We start from the raw sequence: 18,763 nt of genomic DNA on the forward strand, positions 1-18,763 counted from the left end.
GTTACAAATGTTAACTGCAAAACTTTACTCCATCTGTGTTGAGCAGGAACAAACTGCAGTTTTCCAATGGCTAAAACCAGTCAAATTTTGTTGATTTTCTTGAAGATGGTGAAGCTCATATCCCTGACATAAATATGAAGTTTCTGCAGAGTTAGAGAAGCACTCATCAGAAAATTGTTTATCAACATATTGGACAGGGAAAAAACTTTCTTCCTATGCACAAATGGATGACTGCTTGGGGCAAAAGTTGTCTAAAAAAATTAAGACTAAGGTAGACTGTACATCCAGAAGTGTTTAGAGGAAGATAAAAGTTTGACAGTGGTTGAAATTGTGTCTGCATTGGCAGATACTGTAAGTCTTTATTTCACTGCATTGAATCATTGCTATTTCAGCAATACATAAAGTTTCATATTTTTTTCCTAACTGAGAAAGTGTTCAATACTGCAAAAACTGTGTATTTTAATATTTTTTTATGCAGGAAAAATCTGCTGAGATTCCTTTAGCTAAGTCGCTACCCTGTTTAGTCATGTAGTTACATTTGTCTTCCGTATCAAATTAAGTAAGTTCATACTTTAGTTTTGAAGCAATGCTTTTGGAATCTCTTGAGGACATTCTAATTTCCTTAGCCTTTGGAAACGATCTTTTGAATCTGACATTTCTCAGGAATTAGAAGCTTTGCACCTTGTATTAAAATCAGTGAAGAACAGCTGAAAATCCTTCTTTTTTCCTGTTTAACGAAGGAACTCAAGATGACTTGGCTGCATACAAAAGTAGTGTGTTCTTCAAAAGAGACTGATGTGACTAAAGCATTTTTTAAAGTTAAAGAAAACAACGTAAAATTCGATTTAAAGAATGAAAAATAAAATTGTTTGAACAAGTTATGTTTTCTGTGTAATCAGGCTCCTTCCTACATGTTAAGTAAACATAAGATTGAAGACAAACTGTTCAAGTACAGACACAACAGAAGGAAAAAAATGCGTATTTTGCAATCCAAACATTGTACTTGAAGGACAGCAATATGCTATACTGATGCTGTTAAACTTTAAGGACCAGATCAGCACCTTTTAGCAAACGGTTTCATTTTGAATGACAGAATCTGTAGCGCTTCAGGTAGACCTGCCACCTGATATTTGAGTTAGAGGTCAGTACACTGATAGGCATTAGGTTATTACAAGCCGTGAATGAACTTTCGGGGGTGAAAAACAGTTCTTCCTGTGAGGAGTTGTATGTCTTGAGCTTGCCTGTTTGAAACAGCCGTTCCAAACGATTTCCTGCAGATGTGGGTTAGGTCGCATTGCAAAGAAGCACACTGGTATCCTGTCTGCAAATGAAGCAGTTGCTTCTTGCTCTGCCAAGGCCAGGCCAGCACTGAAGCACCATGTTCTCCTCTCCGTGTTCCTGAACATCAAGGACTCTTTCTAAACACATCACGAACAGTCTCTCTGAAGGATAAGAAATAAGCTCATGTTGAATTCCATGTATAATACAACTCTGATTTCTTTCCACCTTTCTAAAAAAAAAACTCCATGTAACCTGAATCTGTGTAGCTTTTAGACCAAAATATTCCTTGAACTGTGAATGCCTAAGACAGTGTATATGTGAGATGTATTTTTCAGTGTGGGAGGAAGGAAAGGTGTTTGTTTTGCTACACGCATGCAGCAGCAGTATTGTGGCTAAAGTAATTCTTGTGAATCAAAGTAAAAAATTATATATGTGCTATTTTGGGCAGATAAATTCATCTTACTGGTTCAGTCTCTGGTAAGCTATTATGCTGCCAAAACCTATTAGAACTAGCAGACATGGTGTTAAATCTCTATGATTCCTTCCATATTATCCCATAATTTGTATTTCTTCATTAGCCAATGCCACTTTTCATCATGTTCAATTCTTGACTACTCATCAGACAATGGTGGAGTGGAAGCCCTGTTCACTATTGTATTTTTAAACAGAAAAAAAAATTGCCATGCTGATATTAAAAGAACTGCAACATAATGAAGTCTTCCAATTTTGTGCATTTGGGCAAAGAACTTCTTTGATTTGGCACAATACATTTAAAATAACTGCATGACTCAGAAGGAGCAAAACCATAGCCAATTATACAGATCAGGTCACAAACTAGAAATGAAGTTTTGAAACTTATCTCAGAGAGTGTAAAATGTTATGGAGCTTTTTGTCTCTTGCAATTAAAACTTCAGTCTGCACCTTCAAAGATATTGGTGTCAGGCGATACTTCGCCACGCATCTATAGGAAATCTTAGCCTGTATTGAGTCTGTGTGACAAGGTTTTGGTAGGGAGGGGGGCTACAGGGGTGGCTTCTGTGAGAAGCTGCTAGAAGCTTCCCCTGTGTCTGATAAAGCCAATGCCACACGGCTCCAAGACGGACCCGCCACTGGCCGAGGCCCAGGCCATCGGTGACAGTGGTAGTGCATCTGGGATAAGAGAGTTAAGGAGGGAAAAGAAACCCAAAAACCAAGCAGTTTTTTGCCACCAGAAAGATGAGCGGGAAGATGTGAGAGGAACAACTCTGCAGACACCCATGTCAGTGAAGAAGGAGGGGGAGGAGGTGCTCCAGGTGCCAGAGCAGAGATTCTCCTGCAGTCCATGGAGAAGACCATGGTGAGGCAGGCTGTCCCCCTGCAGCCCATGGAGGTTCATGGTGGAGCAGATATCCACCTGCAGCCCAGGGAGGACCCCCCACTGGAGCAGGTGGAGACACCTGAAGGAGGCTGTGACCCCGTGGGAAGCCCGCGCTAAAGCAGGCTCCTGGCAAGACCTGTGGCCCCATGGAGAGAGGAGCCCATGCTGGAGCAGGTTTGCTGGCAGGACTTGTGACCCCGTGGGGGACCCACAGTGGCGCAGTTGGTGAAGAACTGCAGCCTGTGGGAAGGACTCATGTTGGAGAAGTTGGTATAGGACTGTCTCCTGTGGGAGGGACCCCATGCTGGAACAGGGGAAGAGTGTGAGGAGTCCTTCCCTGAGGAGGAAGGAGCAGCAGAGACAACTTGTGATGAATTGACCGCAACCCCCATTCCCCGTCCCTCTGTGCTGCTGTGGGGGAGGAGGGAGAGAAATTGGGAGTGAAGTTGAGCCTGGGAAGAAGGCAGGGGTGGGGGGGAGATGTTTTAAGATTTTATTTTATTTCTCATTACTCGGCTCTGATTTGTTTGGTAATAAATTAGATTATTTTTTCTAAGTTGAGTCTGTTTTGCCTGTGATGGTAATGGGTGAGTGATGTCTCCTTTTCCTTATCTCAACCCATGAGTCTTTTGTTATATTTTCTCTCCTCTGTTCAGCTGAGGAGGGGAGTGATAGAGCGGCTTTGGTGGGCAGGTGGCCTCCAGCCAGGGTCACCCTGCCACATAGCCCAAAGCGGTATTTTTGCACTTATAAGCAACAAGAAACAACTTTGGAATAAAAAGTGATAGGGGACTTTAAGTGCTATGGCAGTACTTGCAATCATGAAGACAGTCATGCTGACCTATCTGTAAGCCAAAGCAATTAGCTGTACTTTGAATTCAGTATGAGTGTTTTCCTGAGTGAGGACCAAATGCAGCTCTGTGGTTAATGTAAGCTGATTTTAACTTCATAAATAACTATCTTTAGCATAATTTTGCTCCTATTGGGGAATTCCAACAAGAAGAAAAACCCCAATGATTTTTGTGTTTTTATAAATATAAATATATACAAATAAATATAAACTATGTTTTAATTTACATTGCTTATAGTATTTCTCTGTAGATTTTTTGATGTTATAAAATCTGAGACCTTTAGATTCAGAAGTCTTAATTAAAGAAAGGTTAAGACTTCATTCTGCTTCTTTCCAGTTGTTGCATCCAGATTAAACAGTCACACCAAAGCTGGAAAGGGGGTTACCAGACCGAATACAACCTAGAAAACCTGAGAATAGATAACGCAGCAGAGGTTCCCGTAGTGGTAAGAAAACAGTACTTACGTGCAGCATGTCAGACTGTCCGTGCTGCATATCCAGTGCTGAAGAAACACGGTGCCTTACACAGCTCAGAGTTAGCTAGACTCATATACATCCAATCTTCATGTGTCTTCACCTACACTGTTATCACAGGATCACAGAATGGTTTGGGTTGGAAGGGACCTCAAAGCCCATCTAGATCCAAACCCCCTGCCATGGGCGTGTCTCCACTAGACCAGGCTGCCCAAAGCCCCATCCAACCTGGCCTTGAACACTTCCAGGGAGGGGGCAGCCACAGCTTCTCTGGGCAACCTGTTCCAGTACCTCACCACCCTCACAGTAAAGAATTTCTTCCATATATCTAATCTAAATCTACCCTCTTTTAGTTTAAACCCACTACCCCTTGTCCTATCCCTATACTCCCTGATAAACAGTCCCTCTCCAGCTTTCCTGTAGGCCCCTTTAGGTACTGGAAGGCTATTACTTGAGTCAACTTTGATTATAGTTAAATTCTGTAATCCCTTCTATAGACAAGGATAATTGAGTTTCCCACAGGTTTTGGGATTTTTTTTTTTGGTAAGTTTCCATATACGCCCATTCTGTGCACTGTCCACCAGTATGTTATTATCTCTTAGGTGACTTGTTCATCTTCTGGACTGTGTGTTCTCAAATAACCCAGTCATTTTTGGACCATATATTTTCTAAGATTAACCTGGTCATTCGTGGATTATATATTTTCCTAGATAACCTGGTAATCTGTGGGCATCATGATGCATTTTTCTTCTTCAGATGCAGACCAATGTTCTTGTAAGAGACTCTCTTACTGATGCTTTTCCAAGTGTGGTTTGTGATAGCTTTAATACAATCTTGGTCATGCAAGAGGACCCAGAATTCTCATGGCCTGTGGAAATTCAGGTCATATATCAACAGTAAAAGAATATATATAAAAAGTACCTTTCAAATTACATGTTACTAACATCTTAATGTGCATCTACTTATGGTAATGTCAATGGCAGTTATTCAACATGTTAACTTAAAATTGTTTTAATTCCTGTTAGAGGAGGAGCTGCTGCCCCAGCATTCACACACCATCCATGGTGTCGTGCACACACAGACTTATTCTTGGGTGCCCTTCCTCCTTCTTCAGGCTTGACCCTAGGTTTCCCACGGCAGAGTCTCAGGTGTCAGATTTTATAAAATCATTAATTTAATTGAAAGGTGCAGCAGTAGGATTAGCCCGGACTGGGTGCTGCCAAAGAGAGGGACCCAGAACAAAGAAATCCTGGGGCACTCATACCCTTGGGATGCATACACCTGCCCCTCACACGCTGTCCACACATCCTTTAGTCTAATGGTGATTTTTGGTCTGGGGTCTTCTAACATCTAATTGGATTCTTTTCTGGTGTTCAGGCAGGCAGGCTCTTATCTTGTTGACTCGCAGTTTCCACAGTTTTCCCTGGAGGCTGGAGCCTCCTTATCTTCTGGTTTACGCTCCTGGCGCACCCAGCCTTGCTGGTGGAACATGGAGAACTGAAGAGTCCCAGGCTTGGAAAAAACACTACCGAGACATCAGTGTGATATCAAAATACTTTACCATACTAAAAGACTAAACACAGCACTGTACTGACTGTTAGAAAAACTGCTAGGAAAATTACTGAGAAAAATAGCTCTATCGCAGCCTAAAGGCTTCGGCAAGTCTAGCCACTCGTGCTAAGTAAAGCTAAGCAGGCAGCACAAATCACACTTCATTATATTCCTAAGAAATTTATTCTAATTAAAACCTACTTATTTACTCTAAACAACTAATACCCCTCAACAATTCCCTTCAGCGTGTGACATACTTTCCAGGAGAATACCTTGTCCACTTTTCTAGGATATTGTAAGGTAGATTTTACTCAGCCTCTTGTGCTGTTGTAGTTTGACATCATACATGCTTACTTCTGGGACTTGAAATCTCTCAGTTGAGATGTTTCACAAGAACCTTTCCATACCTGCAGTGAGGCAAAAAGAAGGGGAGTGATAACCTTGTAACCTGTCTCCCCCATCAACCCTGCTGTGATTTTGTGCCATCGTCTTTCAAAATTGGGTTAAAGAACATCTAGGCAAACTTGACACCTACAAATCCATGGGCCCTGACGGGATGCACCCACAAGTGCTCAGGGAGCTGGCAGATGTTATTGCTAGGCTGCTCTCAATCATCTTCAAAAGGTCATGGAGAACAGGATTGGTGCCTGAGGACTGGAGGAAAACCAATGTCACTCTGGTCTTCAAAAAGGGCAAGAAGGAGGAACCAGGGAAGTACAGGTCAGTCAGCCTTACCTCCATCTCTGGGAAGGTGATGGAACAGCTCATTCTGGGGGTCATCAATGAGCATGTGGAGGAGAAGGTGGTTGTTGGGAGTGGTCAACATGGATTCACCAAGGGGAAATCATGCCTGACCAATCTGATAGCCTTCTGTGATGGCATGACCGGCTGGGTGGATGAGGGGAGAGCAGTCGCTGTTGTCTACCTTGACTTCAGGCAGACATCACCTCTCATAACATCCTCGCTAGAAAGCTTATGAAGTGTGGGTCAGATGAGTGGACAGTGAGGTGGGTTGAGAACTGGCTGAACGGCAGAGCCCAGAGGGTTGTGCTAAGCGTCATAGAGTCTAGTTGGAGGCCTGTAGCTAGAGGTGTGCCCCAAGGGTCGGTGCTTGGTCCAGTCTTATTCAACATATTCATCAATGACCTGGACGAGGGGACAGGGTGTACCCTCAGCCAGTTTGCTGATGACACAAAACTGGGAGGAGTGGCCGACACACCAGGAGGCTGCACCACCATCAGGTGAGACCTGGACAGGCTAGAGAATTGGGCAAAGAGGAACCACATGAAATTCAGTAAGGGCAAGTGTAGGGTCCTGCACCAGGCACCAGTACAGGTACAAGGATGATTAGGGGCCTGGAGCATCTCTTGTATGAGGAAAGGCTGAGAGAGCTGGGTCTGTTTAGCCTGGAGAAGAGAACACTGAGAGGGGATCTCATCATCGCTTATAAATATCTAAAGGGCAGATGTCTAGAGGAAGGGGACAGACTCTTCTCATTGGTGCCCAGTGACAGGACAAGGGGCAACAGGCACAAACTGGAACACAGGAAGTTCCACCTGAATATGAGAAAAAACTTCTTTACTTTGAGGGTGACCAAGCACTGGAACAGGCTGCCCAGAGAGGTTGTGGAGTCTCCTTCTCTAAAGATATTCAAAACCTGCCTGGACATGATCCTGTGCAACCTCCTCTAGGTGATCCTGCTCTAGCAGGGGGGTTGGACTAGATGATCTCCAGAGGTTCCTGCCAATCTGTGAATTTGTAAATCAATACTTGTTTTTCTTGGTAATCTAGGTCAAGAATGCGCTGCCCCATGTTTGAGGACATTCGAGTCTAAATCTGGCTTTCACATTAGTTGGTCATTTTAATTTTCCATACATATATTCCCTATTATCTATTTTATAGATTCAGTATTCCTAAAACATGGCTGGGATTGCCCAGCTGCAAGCATGCACACGTGGTCGCAGCTCTGGGAAGGAGGGTACAGCCATCCTCCTGTCCACAAATGGAGGTGTTTGGGGATACCCCCTGTGCTGCTAATGACTGCTCCATGATGATGTTTCACAGGGGTGACGGCTCAGCAAGCTGACATGAGAAGCCGTGCTGGGTGCACCATGCAGTGCCCAACCAGGTGCACGGTGACCTGTGTAGGGGTGACCAGTGTTGGCTGAAGGGACTTGCACACACCCGGAAGCCTCAGGTGGCCCTGAAGCAACGGCTAAACTGGACGAGGCACAAGTCCTCAGGAGAGAGGGCGGCTGAAACGACGGGGGCGCCGGGCCCCTCCGCGCAGGCCGCCGGCGCGACGGAGCAAGGATCGCGCCTCCACTTCCCAGCGGGCCGGGACAAGCCCCGGCCGGCCGCCCAGCAGGCCACCCCGCCGGGAAGGAGGCGAGGCGGGATCCTGAGGTGGCAGCGCCAGGCACAGCCCGCCTTCCTCCCCTCCGCGCGCATGCTCAGCCTCCCAGGCGTGGCAGGAGCCCTAACCCCTCCGCCGCAGCCGGAAGTTGCCGTTGGGGGGCGTGGCGTGGCTTGGCGTTGTCGCGTCCTTCCCGCTGGGCCCTAACGACCGCGCGGCCCGCCGGTGGCCGCGGAGAGGTGGGACGGGGCCGGCGACGGCGGCGGGGTCTCGGCGGGACGTGCTGGGGATCCCAGGGCGGCGGGAGGGCCGCGAGGCCGTTCTGCCCGGTACCAGCAGGCTGGCGGCGCTCGGCGAACGGAGCGCCCGACCGTGGCGACGGAGCTTCGTGCTTGTTTCTCCCTGGCGGCGGTTTTTGTGTGACTCCCTGCAGCTCCGCTGGGGCGTTGGTGAAGCCCTGTCCTGAACCGCCGCCGAGCCTGACGCTCTCGCCAGCTCTTTCCCTTAAGGTGCCAGCAAGCCGCAGTTCTCCTCGGCCTGCCAGATACACCGTCTGAGCCACTGGTGCAGCGTGCCCTTAAACAAGTGACGTCTTTGGTGTAAGCGTAGTGAAGTGATGATGCTGCTTTGATTTTTAGCTCGCGTAAAGTTTTTAGTCTTTGTTTATGAAAATCTAGCGATTCAAGTGAAACAACTGGTGAGTTTTTATAGGTTCCAGTGCAGATATGTCAGTTATGCCTGGCTTTGTGTGTTTTAAAGTAATACATCTTAAGATCATGGTTAGATTTGAGTAGTCTCAATCATAGAACAGTTTGAGTTGGGCCTTCAAAGCCCATCTAGTTCCACCCCCCCTGCCATGGGCAGGGACACCCTCCACTAGACCAGGCTGCCCAAAGCCCCATCCAACCTGGCCTTGAACACTTCCAGGGAGGGGGCAGCCACAGCTTCTCTGGGCAACCTGTTCCAGTGCCTCACCACCCTCACAGTAAAGAATTTCTTCCGTATATCTAATCTAAATCAGTGGCCTTGTTAAAGTTAGTTAAGCGCATTCAGTAGCTCATGAGGAGACTATGACACAGGTTTTGTGGATAACACCTGTCAAACGTATTAACTCCTCAAACAAACACTTCCTACACTCTTTTGTTTAATTATGGGGCTCCTAGGAATCATTGCATGCCCCTTGAATACTTTTCCATAAGTGAAATAGCATGTGTTTTGGAGTGTATCCATTTGTGTGCTAGTAAACTAGCTATTGGTACATATTTTAACAGATGAATGTTGCACATTCAAAATCATTAGCATTCCCAGAACACATTCCTTAAGTTATTTTTTTTCCTCTATATGACTTCAGAGTCATTTCAGGAAGTTTTAAAAGTGCAGAATGATGTGGATGTGACAGAATACATTTTTATTATGTTTTGAGATGAAGTTTTTTTTTTCACTGCAGCTATTGGTTGTTGGGTAGAGTTAGTGAATTCTGTTCTTGAGGTGAAAAAAAACAGATTTCTGAGAAAGTGTTTTAGTTATACCTATTTTTTTTGCTACTGTTCATTATGAGATTTTGGTGTAGGTTGCAATAAAGCTTAAAAGGGTGGTATGAAAAACTAGTTTCTCAGTGTTCAGAGCTACATCTTGATGTGAAAATTGGACACTGTCGATAGAGGTATAGCTTCCCATACCCTGATATCCCTTTTTTTTAATCCAAGCAATTGATCTTTGTTGAGTACAATACTACAAATACTCTGTCAGAATTGTTCTTCTGTCATGTAAAGTTGGAGTTCTTAGTTTGTAAGTTACTAATAATTTAATGGGCCTTAACGTGTACCTAGCAATTGTACCACATGCTTGTCAATACTTTAAAAATGAGGTCTTCAACTATTTTCCCAGTTGAGATGGAAAGAAAGCTGTGTCGCTTTCTGTAGGAGTGTGAGTGACAGTTGTATGGTAGTTACATGTTTTGGGGTTTATGAACACACGTACCAAGGTGAAATCTGATGGGTAGATCTTAAAAATCACAAGCAATACATCTAGATATTCTGTATTAATAAACTGAAACAAACTATTAACCTTCATTGTACTTTTCTTCCCATATTACTCCACTTGATTTTGATGATACTTTGGAATAACTGCATGTTTGAATATAAAGTAGTATGATAACCCTGGGCACCAATTGTTATGCTTTTCTGTTAAAAAAAGTTTTTAGAAATAATAGATTTATTCTTGCTGCACGTTCTGTTAAAATTATAGTTTGATGCAGAAATGCATTTTTTCTTTTCCATGTTTCTAGTGCAGATTATTAGCTACTGGAATGAACAAAATCACTTTATAGTTAATATATTAAATGAAATAGTTCTGTCTTAAGTCCAACAGAAATAGGTTGTGGCAAACATATGGCTGCAAGCCAGAGATGGTAAAGATGGAGTCCAATCTACTTTCTCATTTTGAACTTTAGTAAGGATGTCCATCTGCTGTGGAGTTCAAAAGCAAATCTTCAGGGATAATTAATCTTGACTGTTGAATACAGCCTATTCTTCATGTTAGCTTGCTTTAATTAATGGAAAGAACTCATAAATGAGTTTGCTATTCAACTTGAAGTAAATCTTGGAGTTTTTTTAAGGTCTGTGTTATAAATGTTATCTGTATTGATTTCTTTTCTTAATTTGTGCGTTTTTTCTAAAGATGAGCTGAGTTACTATTCAATTTAATATTCGGGCTGTATACCTCTAAATATTGTTGATATATCTAAACCAATAAAAATATGTTCCAGTAGAAGATTCCAGGTTTATGAAACAGAAGATTTCCTATGTTAAAAGCTGCTATTAGACAGCAAACCTTGGATGTTGACCTGCTTAAAAATCATAGTACATGAATTTATCTCTGTTAGAATTATTTTGAAGAGAAATGGAGTTTGAGAATAGAGAATGTAGGGGAACAATCTATGCAAACATTTGTATTGACATCGTTCTGAAAACCCTGGCAGCAGATATTGTACAGAAAAAAAATATGTGTATTTGTCTACAATATTGAAGCTTAGAGGACTAGCAGCACAATTCTCTTTGTTGACTAAAACTGATGTCAAATTACACTTGGTGATTATTGTTCACATGACATAGTAGTAACACCGTTTGGTAACTGTTAGTGAGTGTTAACAAATGATTCTTTTATTATGTTGCCAAATAAACTAAAGTACGTCTCTGTTACAGGTTTCAATGTTTTTATGATACGAAAAAGACTAATCTTTGAAGCTTGTCAAGTAAAAGTATTGTAGTCGAAGATGATGTTCATTCTCCAGAGTTTATAGACTAAAAAAGCTCTATATTGGACATCATGAGTCTGTCCCCTCCGGTCAGCTACACTGTCACAGAAGTTAAATGGTGAGCTTCACTTCTCTATTTTTAAGTCTAGTAATATGGTTCATGGTTTTGTGGTTTATTTTCTAGATCCCTGAAATTATGTAATTCAGACTGAAGAAAAACCAGATATGGTATGATACATGGAAGCTGTGCCCTGTCAATATTGTCATTAAATGAAAAGATATACTTGAAGGCGTGCATACTTGCCATCCAATGGGCAAGAATTCTCACACAACCATAGGAGACATGACTTAGAGGTAGAGGGGTTCCTGTCTGCTCTTAGGAACACTGACCTGGAGTTACAGAATTATTTTCTGCATTAGCTGACATGGTAGAGGTCGGCTTTAAGTCTTGCACATGGCTCTTTTTTTTTTTATAACCTTATATGTGTTTGATCTTTGGCACAATTAAAGTAAGCTTTAATTCACTCTGTTTGTCTTAGCAGCGAGAGATATTTGTCACTATTTAAAGTCTGATTATACAAACCTGCCAATTACGTAGGAACGGCATCATTTCACTAATGTGAACTTCGGTTAGGAAATCAGACTGCAGACGACTATTTCAGCTAGGAAAGTTTAGCAAAATTCCACTGCTAGGTAATAAATGAAAGAAAATTTCTGTTATAAAATTACTATAAATTTTCTGCCAGATGTGAAAGAAAAGCTAGTGAAAAACTGTTTTTCTGCAATGTTCTACATTCACTGTAACTAGCTGACTTGTGAAGAGAATGTGAATTTAAAACCAAATTACAAAAAGTAATTTTGCAATGTAGAACATAAAAGCTGTTTCACCTGCTTATATGCTTTCTTGAAGAATCTTGAAGTACTACTAAAAATGGTGTCTTAGATAAAGGCACTAGTTGATAAAATACGTGTTTTATTTCAAAACCAATGATCGATGAACTATTAATATATGAAAAGGGAAGTACAAAGCATTCTCTGAATTCCTGTTAGACTGCAAATCATACATGCTGTGAAACTTTACAGGGATTTTGTGTTGTTTTGTCTTTGATTTAAGCTTCCAAGAGCTTTACGTTTGTAGCACTACTTCTTGTAATACGAATATGGAAGGAAGAATCTCCTACAATAGGTGGTATGAAGCTTTCATAAAGTACTGCATGTGCTGGTGACTCTGTGATGATTAAAATATCACAGAAATAAGAATTCTTAAGGCCAATTTTGATTTTATTTGAAAATGTTTAAGTAGACAACAGTAATATTCCCTCAGGGTTTTAGTTTTTGAAGTAGCTGATTCAATTTGATTCAGTAGTAAGAACAAAAACAGGGTTTTCTGGTTTATGTTTTTCATTTTTCAGTAATGGCATTCTCAGTTTAGAAGCTGTGCAGAAAATGCTATTTTAAAATAAGGTGTTTACTGCTTTGCTGTTACTTGTGATGTTTTGTAACTTGTTTTGATTGTGTTTTTTCCACTGGTCCAGTTAAGCAGAACAGTTAAGCACATAGTTAAATTTTCCTCTGATTAAGTTTTATTGTGTAGATGTCTCTTATGTGCTCTTTTCTTTTTTTTCCTGGATAATTAATAGAGGAGTTGGAAGGAACAGTTTTCTTGAAAGCTGATTGCCATACAAACCAATATAATTTACTTAAAGGTGTTTTTTTAATTTACGTTACAAAAAGTACTCATTCCCTTGCTTGCATTGTGTGCTCTCCATGCAAGAAGTGTTAAATATCACCAGGTTTAAGGAAGCAAAACGACCTTCCTGCTGTCTGGAAACTAACAAAATGGTTACCCTTTCCATAACGGTTGTTTCCTTGCACTAGTACTCCCTAGTTTTCAATTTGAATTCTGTTTTTCTGCCTAATCTGTGCTTTGCTAACTTTGGGCTATCTGGCCTTTAGCTGTCTTTAGTTGAGATTGATACTTCTTGCATTATCTCTGAATAAGATGACTTGCCTTACTTTGGTCTCTGTTTTCCCCAGTGACAGGAAAATAAAGGTCTCCCAAACCTGTTACATGATGTCCACAAACAAGCTTTTATACAGTTTACAGATGTGCCGGCTGTTCAGATCCTTCTTATTTCCTGCTTGACTTACTACCGTATCTCCTTATTGCAGTGGCTGAGTTGCAGAAAATAACGACACCTGATTTTACTTACCATGTTGCTGATCTTTTGTCCTTTGAGTCATGTTGGTTCCTTTGGGTATGGCTCCCATAGTAAATACCGAAAGCTAATAATGTGCGTGTTGTTTTCTTGCAGTACATGCAGGTTTTAATAATCGTTATCTCCTACATTTATTAAAAATATAAAATATGTTAAGTACATGGCACCCTGTGGAACAATTACCGATGACATACACTTATTCTGGTCTCATAGATGAAGTCTGTCTTGTTTTTAAGTAGAAATAGACTCAGTATTTATTAAATTATAAAATATGTATAAGCTACAGGTAAAAACCTGAAATGTCATCCTTTGTTATTAATAAAGTCTTTAAAGATAACACTTAATCTAAATTACTGTTCCCCTTGTTAAAGACATTTGTGTCTTTTTTTTTCTAGTCAACTTATGTGAGAAAACATGTATCATAAGGTGGAGTTCTTAGTCACGGAAAATGTTCATGGTGCCTGTGCACAAATCTAGGGGTAAAGTGGTAATTGTTATTTAGAAAAAACAAATAATAATAATAAAAAAAATTAAATTCTGGTAGACTGTCATTTCTGTAATTAATACTTAAGACTTCATCTAAACAAAGGTAAGCTGCTCTAGTATTTTCAGTTCTGTAAGAAGTGATGGCAACTTTGTGGTTAATTTAATATATCTTTTTTACAGTATTATTTTGTATTTAGTGGTCCTGACAACTTGTGCTTTTGTGTGGAGCAACTAATTATTGCAGCTAGTTTTACATATATAAAATAATGTGAAAACTGGCATATAAAATAATGTGAAAACTAATTTTTAATTCCTGAAATAATTTAAAAGTTGTTCAGTTTGCAGTTACAATAATTGCATGTAGGATTATTAAACTTGTTAATTTTAATTCAATATGTATTTTTATACTAATTTTTACTCTACATATAAAAGCTTGTTTTCATTATTTTGATACCACTTGTGGTGCTCAAGGGCTGATCCTGCTAACTGCCAAATAGATTATTATTACATTTTTTTCAACTGAAATAGTAGTGGAAGTGAAAATACTGGGTATTTTAGAGAACTAGACTTTTAAGTTGTATTGTGTTTGTGATCAATTGCTTGTGTGTAGTTTAAATGTATGTATCTTTGAAGAAAAAATGTGAAAAAGTGATTTTTGTTCCACGTATGTGCATTTGTGTAATGACAAAGGTGGTTTTGAGATGATAATCCATGTTAAAAAATGAGCCTTACTGCAGGAAACAAACAAAAGCTTGTTAGTCACTTTAATTTAAGTGATTGGATTGATGTTTTTTAATCATCCTGAAAAATTATTGAATTAATAATAAAGACAATGAAAAATAATTAAAAAATGTGTTATGCTTAAATCAACTTTGGGAAATCCAAAGTGCATATCTGTTTTTAAGTTCCCGCTGCTACATCTCTCATATCTTGCACAATAAGCAATTCTATATAACCCTTTTTTCAGATGTACGATGACAACTGCCTGGCATAATTTTACTTAAATGAATGTTTAGAACATTGGGCTCACAATCTGAAAGAGATCATTAAAACTTAAAAGGAATACTCATTTTTTTGGAAAACATTCATCTTTTGCAGCTTACATAATGCCAAGTGTGAGTCACAGTTACTACAAAATAGCAATGAATCAGAATTGGACACTGCTGAAGATCTGAGAAGGAAACTCTGTGAAGCTAGAAAAGAAAAATTAGACTTAACCATTAAACACAATCAAGAAGTAAGAAGTTTTTTGATTGCTTTATTTTACTTTTGGAATAAATGTAATCTTGTTTCATTAAAATAATACTCTCATGTGGTATATCAGAGGCACAGGCATTAACTGAAACATGACAAGGAAGGTGATACTCCACAGACCACTCACACCTGTTCATAGGAACTTTTAGCACATCTGCTGGCATTGTTAATAGTTGAAGTTGCACCAAGCAGAGTGCAAATTTTCTGCAGGGAAAGGAGTTGCTGCCACTACCTGTAGTTTGTGAGATAAAATTGCCTGGTGACACGAATAAATGAAAGCCACAGCTTGAATCTAGCCTCACAAAAAGGTCTTATTTAGTTCTTATTTATATTTTTTTTGCAGGATATAGGACTATCATTTTAATTCTGTAGAAATCATTTGCAACTCAAAAACCTAGTACGGTATTTTTGTGTATGTGTACACCAAGTCCAGCTGGGATATCCTTTAGTGGTCTTGCAATGTCTCAGCTTGTGCAAATTTGCAGTTTTCCATAGCTATAACAATGTATAATGTACAAGTGTGGTGATGTGTTCATCAATAACTTCATACTTGTTAATGAGAACTGGATGAAAGCTGGAGAGGGACAAGGGCATATAGTGACAGGACAAGGGGTAATGGGTTTAAACTGAAAGAGGGTAGATTTAGATTAGATATAAGTAAGAAATTCTTCACTGTGAGGGTGGTGAGGCACTGGCACAGGTTGCCCAGAGAAGCTGTGGGTGCCCGCTCCCTGGAAGTGTTCAAGGCCAGGTTGGATGGGGCACCCTGGTTTAGTGGAGGGTGTCCCTGCCAATGGCAGGAAGGTTGGAACTAGATGGTCTTTGAGATCCCTTCCAACTCAAACCATTCTATGATTCTACGAACTTCATTCATAGGGAAATAATTTACCCACATTACAAAGATTTTCCCTGATGCTGTTGTAGCAAACTAGTATTGAAAATAAGTGGTCGTAACAAAATAATTAATATTTTTTCTTTAGCTTGAATATCAGCTTTTACACAAGTGTACATAAGAAAAGGTGGGCACTGAGTGCAGCAGTAGTTGTAGTCAGCTTCAAATTTGTTGTTACTAGGAACACTTCCTACACTTGCTAATGCTAATCTGGCAGCTGATATACTGGTTTAAACTGTGCTGGTGCAGAAGTATTATTACTACTATAAGTAACAATTCTGCTCTTAGTGCTTTGCTAGGGGCACTTGATATGGGTGCATATTCATCTGTTTGGGGCTAAATCCAGCCAATAAACCAAGTTTGCAGTTCCATGTCCACTTGTTATTGACGGCTGGACTTGGTGATCTTAGAGGTCTTTTCCAACCTTAAAGATTCTATGATTCTATGATTATTGGGGTATGTACCCAAATTAAGAGATTCCTGCTTCTCCCAGAATGACTTGCTCTTGTGCTGCCGTTAATTAATTATTTTCCTATTGCCCCATCAGCTGTGGGGTGATTCTATAAAATGGATCTCTGGAATTATCTAGATTAAAAAAAACCCAAACAAACCACCTTTTGCATTGAGAATTCAAAAGCCAGGGGTGCACAAGGATCTTCTGGACCATTTTGCTGTTGTGGTTTGCACCACAAAGTCCGGTTGTATTTTAAGTAGATAAACTACTTGAGAGACTGGTTTTGTTTTTTTTCCTTATCCATTTACTGTATAGTTACAGGTAATGGAAGTGCTCAAGTTACCTACATGCTGTATTATTGAAGTCAAGGGGCTGCTTTGTAGATGTTCTGAAGAAATATGTATTTGACTTTCCACCTTCTTGTGTTGAAATAGCTTGAACTTGATTTCCTGGATCCAATTTTTGGCAGGAATGACTAGACTATGTTTCTTAATCTGGATAAGATCACTTTTTGAAGCATTTTCCATTCTTAGTTCACTGTCTGTTAAATTTAATAGCATTCTGTTTGACTACTGAACATTATTGGACTGAATTTTATGTACATACGTATACTTGTGAGTTATTAGATGTCTGATAGGCTAGCATCCCAACATGCCTGTTTTTCTAAGTATTAAATTTAAAGTAAGTTACCAGAAAATTGCCTGTGAAATATGTTTCTGTTGCTGCAGTTGATTTCCTTTGAGGTGCAGGAAGATGACAATATTAAGACTTTTATTTTCTTAAGGTAGTGTATTTTTGGAAAAATGAAGGGGTATGTTTAAAGTACATGAAATTGATCTGAGAATAGAAACAGTTTGCATAAAAACCAGTAAAAGTACTTAAAATCTGCATAAATGTGCATTTACAAGACTGTATATGAAATTCAAGTGGAATAAGAAGGCAGCTACAAATGCAATTCAATATATCTTTAAATATATTCTGTAGGTGTATTTCTGTAACGTGTTGCATATTTTCAGAGGACCATTGTTGCCAGTTTACTGAAACAAATTTATTTTCTAGCTGTCCAACTATGAAAGCCAGGTAGTCAAATTACGGTCAGACATTGAGAAGGGAGAGGCTGTTCGACAAAGTCTGGAGTATGAATTGGCAATTGCCAGAAAAGATGCTCGTCTGAAAATGTATGCCGCAGAAGAGGAGTTAAGTGATACAAAAACCAAACTTATGGAACTGCAAGGTAAGTTTCAAAAAAGAAACATGGAACAAAGGCTAAGTCAGTTCCAAGTCAGGAAGACAAGTGAGAAGCAGTGACTTAATTACATTTTCTAGTTATCGTTGTTTTTCTTGGATCTCTCTTATCTTTCTCATCTTCTAGCCATCTGTTTTTGTAAACTCGTAATAGTTTACAAAACTCTTGCTGTCTTATGTGTGAATTAAAACTAACCTGCTAAACCTCAACCTTTTTCCTTTTTGACCCTTACCTTCTATGGTTCCCTCTTTCACTGCTGTCCTTGTACAGAATTCTAATCAGGGTGGTTGTCTCCACATCCTGGTTATCACTATGTCCACAAGTTCTTCCTTTTCCATTTCAGAGGAAAAGAAAAGAAAAAGTCCATTCCTGTTCATTTATTTGCACTATTTCCAACAACGTTTTTCCAGAAGTTCTCATCATACTGCTTTTTTTCATCTCTTCAAAAGTTTCAGGCTTTTCATTGCTCATGTCTGGGTTCTTTCCTTCTCATCATCCTTGTTTCTCTTTTTATAGGTAATGGAACATGTATGTTGTGACAGTAGTATGTGGAAGGGAAGGTTTTTACCTAGACATTTTTTTCCCTACTAGTTTTGTATTCAGAAATTCAGATTTCCTTGATCCTCCTCAACAGAGAGAGATTTCTCATTCTTACAAGTAAGTGAGGTGTGTTTTTAATTACCTAAGTAAGTACAATACTTTTTAATCTAGCATAGGAGATGAATTTGTGAGTTTGCTGAACCTTTGATGTTCCTTGCAGAGTTTAGAGCACTCCTCGTGGAGATTTTATCTTTCCAAGAATGGAAGGAGACTCGGAAACTTGCAAGTACTTAAAGTACCAGGTGTTTTAAGATAATTAGAAAGCTGAACTTTTCACTCCTTTCAACAACACACACACAAAAAATAAATCTTATGGATTGCAAAAAGAAGGCATTTTTTTTCCCCTTTGTAAATTCCCCTGCAATTGCAAGCTGAAGACTTGACCTGCATACTATTTTTTCACTTAGAGGAAAGATACGTTTCTTTCTGTGCACGCTCACTTTACTGCTAGTTTACTTGCCAATTTCAATTAAGTAATGTGTGTATT

The 18,763-nt window shown here is 39.9% G+C and overlaps 1 protein-coding gene across 5 annotated transcripts in view; it reads left to right on the forward strand.

Moving 5' to 3' along the window:
* Positions 1-8,042: 8,042 nt before the first annotated feature.
* The window catches only part of CCDC171 (coiled-coil domain containing 171), a 153,850-nt gene continuing 143,129 nt past the window's right edge, over positions 8,043-18,763 (forward strand). For 4 of the 5 annotated variants that reach the window (XM_054809711.1, XM_054809710.1, XM_054809714.1 and 1 more), the window contains exons 1-5: positions 8,043-8,468; positions 11,073-11,243; positions 14,929-15,067; positions 17,490-17,664; positions 18,268-18,333. In XM_054809711.1, the coding sequence (XP_054665686.1) occupies positions 11,197-11,243; positions 14,929-15,067; positions 17,490-17,664; positions 18,268-18,333 (427 nt within the window). In that variant the 5' untranslated portion in view covers positions 8,043-8,468; positions 11,073-11,196. The remainder of the gene's footprint in view (positions 8,469-11,072; positions 11,244-14,928; positions 15,068-17,489; positions 17,665-18,267; positions 18,334-18,763) is intronic. The other variant, XM_054809712.1, reaches the window with a different exon arrangement.

The sequence above is a fragment of the Grus americana genome, chromosome Z, assembly GCF_028858705.1.
Source record: "Grus americana isolate bGruAme1 chromosome Z, bGruAme1.mat, whole genome shotgun sequence".
Lineage (NCBI taxonomy): Eukaryota > Metazoa > Chordata > Aves > Gruiformes > Gruidae > Grus > Grus americana.